We start from the raw sequence: 9,208 nt of genomic DNA on the forward strand, positions 1-9,208 counted from the left end.
GTCTTCTGGAATCCGGCTGTTTTCAAGTCAAAAATGTTTAATAATGATTTTTGGAGCCCAAGCTTACCAGCCTTGAGACAAGAGAAAGACGAGGAAGCATATTTATGGAAGTTCCCCTTGCCTCCCAACCACCTGGTTCCCGGACACAGAGGCAAGTCAGACCTGGTTTCCACAGCACACTGTAGAAACCGGGGCTCGGGTCCTGGAGCTCCTCCTGCAGCTGAGATACCAGGACGCATTAAAAACCTCAGATACAGTCGTCTACGAACATTGGTTAAGGACAGAGCCATACAAAAGAGGCTTCTGCTAGGAACGTTTCCCTCACCGGGGCTCGGCCTTTCTGTGGCAGACTCCGTGGCTCCCAGCGGCCTCCCAACTGGTCTTCAGTCTCCTGGGGGTTTTCACTAAGTCATGCCCCCAAAGACTGATCAGACAGTGCTGCAGAGGGCAGCCCTGGGGTCCCGCCGAGATAGCAGCTCACTCTTCTCTTCCACAGCTTCCCTGCCTGTTCCCCTGAAGGAGAACCCTTGGGCAGAAGCTGGGGGCTGCCGGGAGCCCAGGCAGGTGTGCAGAGGTGTTGCACTGGCCTGAGCGGCCCCCTGGCAGGCCCTGGGGGTTGCCTTTGTAACAGCCACCTGCTTCCCCCCAGAGAGTGTGCCCAAGTCTCTAAGCAAAGATGTTGCTGATAGATCTGCTTTCTTACCATTCTTGAATGAAGCTGCCTGCTGTGTTCTCCCCCAAATTCCTGCTGAAGCCCGGTGCCCACTGTGATGGTGCTAGGAAGTGGGGCCCTAGCATCCAGGTCAGCGCCTTTCTGTAAGAACAGTCCCTGTGCTTCTGCGCTGTGAGGGGACAGCGAGGTGACTGGTCAGCTGTGACCCAGGAAGGCGCCCTCAAGCCACACCCAGTGGACCAAGGCGCTCTGCCCTCGGCCTGCGCCACCTCCCAGCCCTCACACAGTGCACATGCATGTTTTCCATGTGTTCCTTTCTGTTCTTGTAGAACAGAGGCGGAATGCGTGCAGAAGACCCTCGGGTCATCTCTGGGAGAGGAGGGGCTTGCTCCTCCAGGGGGCCCCTCTGAAGTTGGCCACAGGGCTGTGTACTCTGTGCTTCTCCCCAGGTCCACGGCTCATGTCACTGCTTCATCCAACAGGAATGAGAATGCAGATCGATATTCCCCTTGGGCAGAAGCCTGGGGACACTCCTGGGGGCAGGCAGTCCTGACAGGCCACCAGCCTGTGTCTCCTGAGACCTGCAGCCCGTGTCCCCAAGTGCGTGAGGATAAAAGGACTATTTTGTTTCATTTTGGAAAATTCTGTAGTATGCAAACTACTGGTTTAGAGAGCAGTTTAGAGTGGTCCTTCTGATGAAAAATGTAGTGAACCAGTTTGCACTCCCACCAGCAGTGCAGGAGAGTTCCTTTTTCTCCACACCCTCGCCAACATTTGTTGTTGCTAGTTTTTTTAATATGTGCCATTCTCACTGGTGTAAGATGGTATCTCATGGTAGTTTTGATTTGCATTTCCCTGATGACAAGTGATGTTAAACATTTTTTCATATGCCTGTTGGCCATTTGCATTTCCTCTTCAGAGAAGTTTCTTTTTAGCTCTTCTGCCCATTTTTTGACTGGATTATTTTCTTTGTTGTTGTTGAGTCTCATCAGCTCTTTGCAGATTTTTGTGTTCAGTCCTTTATCATTAGTGTTGGGTGCAAAAATGTTCTCCCAGTTGGTGGGGTTTCTCTTTGTTTTTGTTATTCTCTTTTGCTGTGCAGAAGCTCTTTAATTTGATGTAGTCCCAGCTGTTGATCTTTGCCTTCACTATCACTGCTTTGGGTGATGTGTCTGTAAAGATGTCTTTGAGGTGTATGTCATGTAGTGTTTCGCCTATATTTCCTTCTACGTATTTTATGGTTTCAGGTCTTATGTCTCATTCTTTAATCCATTTTGAGTTGGTTTTTTGTATGGTGTGAGGTAGTGGTCAAGCTTCATTCTTTTACATGTAGCGACCCAGTTTTCCCAGCACCATTTATTGAACAAACTTTCTTTGCTCCAATGCATACTCTTTGCTCCTTTGTCAGAGATTAGTTGACCATAGATCTGGATTTTCTATTCTCAGCAATCAAAAAAGATAAACACATGCAATTTGCAGCAACATGGATGGCGCTGGAAGGGATCACGCTCAGCGAAATAAGCCAGAAAGAAAAAGAAAAATACCGGATGGTCTCACTCATAGCAGGAATTTAGAAAACCTAAATAAGGGACCAGGAAAAAAGACTAATTGCAATAAAGTAAAAATCAAAGTCAACAAGCAACTAAAGACCAGAGACAGTGGGGGGCAGGGGGAGATGAAGAGGGATTAGGGTCAGAATAAGGGGGGTGGGAATTGTATGGGGAATATAACCAAAATGAAAATGCATACATTATGCAAAAAGTAAAAAATTATGTAAGAATTATATAAAATAATTCATTAAAAAAAAGAAAACTGTAGTGAAAAGATTTTTCAAAACTGGTGAGGAAGATAAATAGTATATACTACTTGAGGGACTACTGTTAACAGATTTTCTGTAGATGTTTGGCAATATGCAGTTGAGCCTTTGATCTGATGATCGCTCGTTTAGGTACTTAGCTTCAGGAAAAATCAGATTGCAAGGCATTGCCATACAGTCCTCTCCCTGGATTTGCCAACACCAGGGTGATGCAGGCCTGTGACGTGCAGTCATTCACCCTGCTTTGGAAGAATATTGAACAGCTTTGCAAAATGTTCACAATATTCACTGAGAAAAGGCTTGTGTTCTATGGTCTCATTATTGAAAAACACATCCGCACCTAGGGAGAGGCTAATGGTGGGAGATGAACAGCAGTTCTATGTAGGTGGTGGGATAAAAGGCTATTGGACATGTTTTTCCCCTTATAAAAAGCTTCTGGTATTTCTATAGTTAACAAATCACTGTTGTGGGGGGGGGGGAAGTGTAGACGTTTTAAAAGGCATGAGTCCTGTGATGTGATTTCACCCCAGGGTGACAACCTGAGCCCACGGGGCTCCCCAGCAGGGTGGTGAGGGGGTAGGCGTGGCCCAAACTCAGGGGCTGGGGTCTGTCGGGTCTGCAGCCCCGGGAGGATTCTCCCCACAGCTCCTCAGGTGGCCTAGTGACAGCTGCCCAGAGAGCTGGGGTCCACCAGCCTGCCAGCGCCCCCTCCTCCCTCAGGTCCCCAATACAGCCCCCCTTCTCCCTCACTGTCCAATACACCCTCCGTGGAGAGCCGAGAACCCCACCCCCAGTTGTTTCTAATGGTTATGGTGTTGCGTTGCAGCAAAGCCTTTGGCCCAAGGGCACCCAGCAAGGTGGTCAGGCCCGCAGAGCTGCACGGGAGAGCCTTCCCGCCTAACTCAGCTGCCGGCTTATCAAGGTGTCCTGGCTGTGGGCCTCCTGAGCTCTGTGCCTGGGGATGGTGGAGGAGAGGGGTTCTCCTGGAACTCCAGAAAGGAGGTCATGAGTTTGTGAAGAAACTGGGCAAGGTGGATACTCATGGTGTGGCTTCCCTTCAGGTTCACGGAGGACAGGCCCGCAAAGCACAGGAGAAAATGCTCACCCCATGGCTGCGGTGGTGCCGCCACCTGCTGTTCCTGGGCATCCTGGCCCTCACGATCACGGTCATCTCCCTGCTGTTCTACGCTCTCCTCTGGAAGGCCGGCAACCTCATTGACTTGCCAGACATGAGAATCGGCTTCTACAACTTCTGCCTGTGGAACGAGGTCACCAACTCCCTCCAGTGCTACCGGTTCCAGGAGCTGGAGGCACTGCAGTTGCCCCAGGCTGGCCTGGCCTTGGCCAGGCTTGGCGTGTACGGAGCCCTGGTCCTCGCCCTCTTTGCACCCCTGCCTCTCCTCCTGGCCCAGTGCAAACGTAGCAAGGGGGAGTGGCAGCTGGGCGTAGGCTTCCTGGCCACATCCTCTGTGCTGCTGGCCAGCGGCCTGGGCCTCTTCTTCATCTGCACATGGAGGTGGATCCAGCTCTCCCTCTTGGGTCCTGGCTTTATAGCACTAGGCCTCGCCCAGGCCTTACTCCTCGTCTTGCTTGTAGCCACAATGGCCTTCCCTCAGAGAGCGAGGGTGGAGAACAAGCTTGAGAGCGATTAGTGCTACCCACAGCTTTCCCCGACCACAAGGGTAGAGTCTGAACTGTGCTCAGGGTGGCATCAGAGTCCCTGGCTGGTCTGTCTTCCCAGCCACATTTCATAGCTGACGCTGACCTCGAGCTTTAGCAAGGGGACCCGCATGTACAGGGTGGTGCACCAGTGCCAGGGAGGCCATGTGGCAGGCACCTGCGGCTTCTTAGTATAGAGCTGTCTGTCAGGACTTTTGTGGTTTCCCAGGGACCCCTAAAACCACAAAACTCAGTCACAGGTCTTCGATTTAATTGACTGAGCTGAGCAAGCCATTGTTTATCCTCAGGATGGTGGGGAGATAAGGATTCCTATCACTGGGCCAGAGTCCTTCATTTATAGGTGGTTTAGGGAGACCAACGGAGAATATTGAGACCTCTGTGTCCCTCAGGGCCCCGGGTAGGCAGCTCCCACCTCTCTTGGAAGGGCTTGGAAGGGACAAGGCTTGGAAGGGACATCTGGGTGGCTTTGAAGGTCCCCCTGAAAAGGTTCCTGGCCCAGAAGCCACAGACCGAGGGAGCCACTGGCACATCACCCCCAGGGTAGGGCCCAGGAGTCGGGGGCAGAATTTGCCAAATCCTCAGGCAAGAGAGGAAGGTGAACAGGACTGAATGGCTCAGACACACACAGATACGGCGCCCCTCCCCTTCACAGGCCAGCAGAAGGAAGGACGCGGACACGGCTTGGGGACTCGGGTGTTTAAGCCCCATATATTGAAAAACCTGTAAAGCAGATGATGGCCTCACCCTATGCTTGCCAGACGCCGCACAGAAAGTAGAGTAGCGATTCGGACTCCGGCATGATCTTGCGTCCTTAGCTGCACCTTTGGGCTCCTGCCTCACTCTGGCTTTACAGCAGCCTGAGGGCCGAGGCCAAGGCCATCCAAGGCCATCCGGAGAAGGAGGTAGCAGCAGGAGGGGAAGGCCGTTTCTGACCTGTGCCCTGAGAGTTGAGCCCCAGAACGCCGCCCCCAGGGCTTGGGGGAGGGTGGGGGGTGGTGAGGGCTGGAGACTGCCTCGTGATAGAAGCTCTTACTGAATAAAACAGTCCCCTTGACCTGGGAAAGGGCACTGGGTGGAGAAAAATTCGAATGGGAACTTGTTTTGATTGCTCACTTCCACGCAGTCGCCCACCAGAACCCCCCATCCTGGGTGCAGTCCGCAGGCAGGGAAGGGAATCCCGTCTCTCTTCAGCTGCTCTTGGCAGAAAGTCCTGGAAGCTTGTCCCTTAGCTGAAAAAGATCTCCCTGACGTATTTTAGCACATCCTCATCTTCCCCGGGGCTGCTGGGGCAGGCAGATGCAGACCCTCCAGGCCCCTGAGAAGGGCTGCCGCCTGGGGGAAGGGCGTCCTCTCCATTGTCCTCGTCCTCACTTCCCCCAGAACTCCCTGATGAGGATGCTGACGGTGACCCTGAGCCGGTGGGGGACAGCTCCGGCCTATCAGCACCTGCCAGAAACGGCTGCTCCAAGAGCTTTTCCTGTTTTCGACCCTGTGGAGAAGAGAGGCAGGCAAGACAGACGTGTTTTCCTTCCCTCACGTGCTGGCCTGTCTGATGTAGAACAGATCCAGCAGTGACTGGGAAGGTAGTGCATGACCAGGTCAGACCCGACCCCCAAATCAGACACCACCCCACTCTTCACAGCTCTGGGAGATATCAACTAACTTGAGAGCAAAGCCCGAGGAGCTGGGCCCCTGAGGACACGGGGCATCTTTAATGGACACTGTGGCCTGGTATAGCGCGCACACACACACACCCACACACCCCTTTGTCTGAGGGCAGGGTGAGAGAATGAAGGGAGCACAGAACAAAACTGAAGCATGGGTCCGAGCTCTGTCACCAGGAAAGTCCCTGGTCTGCATTTCTTCATCTCCGAAAGGAGGAAGATAAAAACGTTCGCCCCATCAGAAGTAACTACCCTGCCAGGTTACTGCAAGAGTGAAATGAGGCCGCTCTCCTGCCTGCCTGTGACTGTGCAGGGGCTTCTCTTCCTCTTTTTTCTACTAGACCTGTCCTTTTAAAATGTAAACGGGAAAAAGAATGAAATGAGGCAGGACAATATATAAAAGTCCCGGGGAGGCTTAGGTTGTAAGTATACAGACTCCGAAGTGCCGTGATTGCTTCAGGCAGGGAGCAGACTTCAGCCGCCTGCTGCTAAGTTCAGGGAGACGTCAGCTGCCAAGCCGAGCCCCTCAGAGAGCACAAGCAGCGACACACTCTGTCCCCTCCACACAGTCACCACACAGGGCCACTCCCTCTCACCGCCACACCCTCCCAGGTCTCCAACCCCAAAAGCTCGGAGGGAGCTCATCTCCCCTGCGAGAGAGCAGGAGGAGCCCAACCCGAGAGAAGACTAGGAAGTGGCGGGCAGATGAGCGGCTCCTGGGCCCCTGAGGACACAGGGCATCTTTGATGGACACTGACTGTGGCCTAGTCTAGTCTCTGCCCAGAAAGGGTCTCAGGTCATAAAACACCGTGAACTTTACCTCAATCAGGATCCCCAGAGCAACGTCTACTAGCTCAGCCTCGTTCATGCAGTACACAGTCTTCGCAGCAGGAAGTCTGGAACAGAGGAAAGAAGCTACAGATGGGGACCAATGGGCCTTAGGCCTCACAAAGGAGAAGCAAATGAGAGCAAGAGGGACATGGCTCCCCTAGGGCACGGACAGGACCTGTGGCAGGGACGTCCCTCACTGGCAGCCTGAAAACTCCCACAACTACCATCCGTCAGCCAACCCGTCCCCGCAGCCCCAGATGTCACGCTGGCCCCTCAGCTTGTGCTCATCCATCTGTGCCTGAGGCTCTGCTGTGGGAAAACAGCCTGGCCCACATCTCTTGCCCGGTGGATAGCAGTGATTTCATTTCAAATGAAGAGACTGACATTTTGGACAACTGGCATCTGAGCGCCAGCTAATGTTCCCCTGACAGGGGAGCTGCACTCCCCGGGCTGCCATGAGGCAGGCATGCTGCTTGTCTGTGAGGGGATAGCTTGCTTTGCCTCCAGAGGCCTCTGCACCTCAGAAACACCTGCCACCTCACTGAGATGCCCCACCTCTCCCCCAACCTGCGTCTCCAGGAGGTGCTGTCTAACCTGGTGTCACCCTTTGCTGCAGCTGCTGTGGTTCTGCATCTCTTGGGGGTTGTCGCCCGCCCTTTGCTCTTCTGGGTCACCTGGGTGGTCATCCATGAGGGAAGGACCCTCTTTTTGGTATTGGATTTTAAGCTTTCCATCTCTCTCGTCTCTCAGGAAGAGTCAGTTTTCAGGACAGCAACGCCTACTCTCCTCACACCAGGAATTGGAAGTCTGTCATCTTAAATGGAGTCCAGTGTTAACTCCTGTTTAAAAAAAAAACAAAACAAAAAACAAAGGCCAGTGAATTTGAACAAGCTACAATACTTTGTCATCAGCCACTTCTGGCAGGGGAGGCCAGAGGTGACCAGGCTGTTCACAGGGCATCAAGCAGGAGATGCGGTAGTGGGCAGGCCAAAGGACTAGGGAGAAGCAACCCTCTGACCAGCCATGCTGCCCAGTGCCCCACAGGGCAGCCAGCACCCCACCCCACCCCACCCCCCGCCCTAGCCCTGAGATGTTCAACCTAGGGGGGGATGGACACCCCCCAGGAGAAAGGGAAGACCCTTCTCACCCCCTTACACACACTTGTCCTCAGCACCTCACTGACCCCAGGGTGCCAAGTCTGTCCCACCCCTATAATCAAGCTCCCAGGTCTCTCCTCTCTCCCAACCACAGACCTCTCCTTTCCTCAGTCGTGGAGGGCTTACAAAGACTCTGGAGCTTTCTGAGTCACAGTGAAGGGCCAACACCTCCTTTCATCCAAAGATGCTTCCGACTGGCCAGATTTTAGCCAGTGGTACCTGGGCCTGGACTCTGGCCTCCCCCCACTCTGGCCCAGGGCGAGCCCCTCCTCTTGACCTCACTCCTCCCAACCCCACTTGGCACCACTCAGTCCCCCGTCCTAAAGCCCAGGCCCAGCCAGTGACTTAGGGTGCCTGGCTCGGCCCCCCACCCGGCAGTCACCCTGAAAGCAGCTCAGGAGTGGCCCCCCCAGGATCTCCCGGGAGCAGAGGTTTGCCGGAAAAGGTAACGAGGTAAGATTCCCCTCTAATCAGACGAGCTCATTAGCTGCTCATCCAGCCCAGCTGCTGCCCACCCACGAGCCGACCTTTGCTGATGCACGACTCCCGGAGCCGGCCGGGCCGGGCCGGGCAAGCCCACTTCCCCAGAGGGCGGAGACTCGGCAGTGTGCACGCTTTTTGTACACTGGCCGGCCGGGACTCGCCACCAGGCCCCAGACTCCACACCCGCGTCCAGCGCCCGCCCCGCTGTCCGGGACTCCCAGAAGCAGAGGCCGGGGGCAGCCCCGGTGCAGCCAGGCCCGCGGGCAGGGGAGCCCGGCGTCCCCAAACCCCGCGCCGCCGGCCGGTGGGGCGCGCGCGCAGGGAGCGGAGGGGAGGCCAGGGGAGGCCAGGGGCGCCCCGCGCCCCGCGCCCCGCGCCCCGCGCCCCGCGCCCCGCGCCCCGCGCCCCGCGCCCCGCGCCCCGCGCCCCGCGCCCCGCGCCCCGCGCCCCGCGCGCACCTCGCCCCCAGGCGCCGCGCTGCGGCTCTGGCCCCCGGCGCCCTCGGCGCTTCCGCTTCCAGCCGCCGGCGCGCGCGCGCCCCCTGCAGGCGGCTCTCGTGGCCGCAGCCCCCACCGCGCACGCGGACCCCGGGCAGGGGCGAGGCGGCCCCGCGGCCGCGGGTCCAGACCACGGTCTCTCTCGCCGAGCTCGAGCGGGCTGCTCTGAACGCCCCTCGCGACGAGGCTCCGTCTTTTGGACTGACGAGCCCGCCTAGGCTCTTGCCGACTTCAGGGAGATCCCGCTGAGCTGCTGTAGCTAGAGCTCCTGGCGCCCAGCACCGACCGCCCTGGGCACTGACGCATCTCCTTTCCCTCCCGTGGCGCCGGCCTGATGCCCGCCCGCCGGAAGCAAGAATCCCGCGAGGTCGGCAGAGGAGAACCCCCCTTCCCCTGCTCCCTGTTAG

At 56.1% G+C, this 9,208-nt stretch overlaps 2 protein-coding genes across 2 annotated transcripts; one reads left to right on the forward strand and one right to left on the reverse strand.

The window, feature by feature from the left end:
* Window positions 1-3,298: 3,298 nt before the first annotated feature.
* TMEM140 (transmembrane protein 140) lies at window positions 3,299-4,141 on the forward strand (the record flags this gene model as incomplete). The annotated part of the gene is made up of 1 exon (XM_084230652.1): window positions 3,299-4,141. The coding sequence occupies one exon, from the start codon at window positions 3,299-3,301 to the stop codon at window positions 4,139-4,141; it is 843 nt and encodes a 280-aa protein (XP_084086778.1).
* A 1,253-nt stretch (window positions 4,142-5,394) lies between these two features.
* Window positions 5,395-6,725, reverse strand: CYREN (cell cycle regulator of NHEJ; the record flags this gene model as incomplete). The annotated part of the gene is made up of 2 exons (XM_084230079.1): window positions 6,654-6,725; window positions 5,395-5,658 (listed from the first exon to the last, which is right to left on the reverse strand). The coding sequence occupies exons 1-2, from the start codon at window positions 6,699-6,701 to the stop codon at window positions 5,395-5,397; spliced, it is 312 nt and encodes a 103-aa protein (XP_084086205.1). The 5' UTR covers window positions 6,702-6,725.
* Between the last annotated feature and the right edge of the window lie 2,483 nt (window positions 6,726-9,208).

This window comes from Talpa europaea, assembly GCF_964194135.1.
Source record: "Talpa europaea genome assembly, chromosome: 3".
Taxonomy (NCBI): Eukaryota; Metazoa; Chordata; class Mammalia; order Eulipotyphla; family Talpidae; genus Talpa; species Talpa europaea.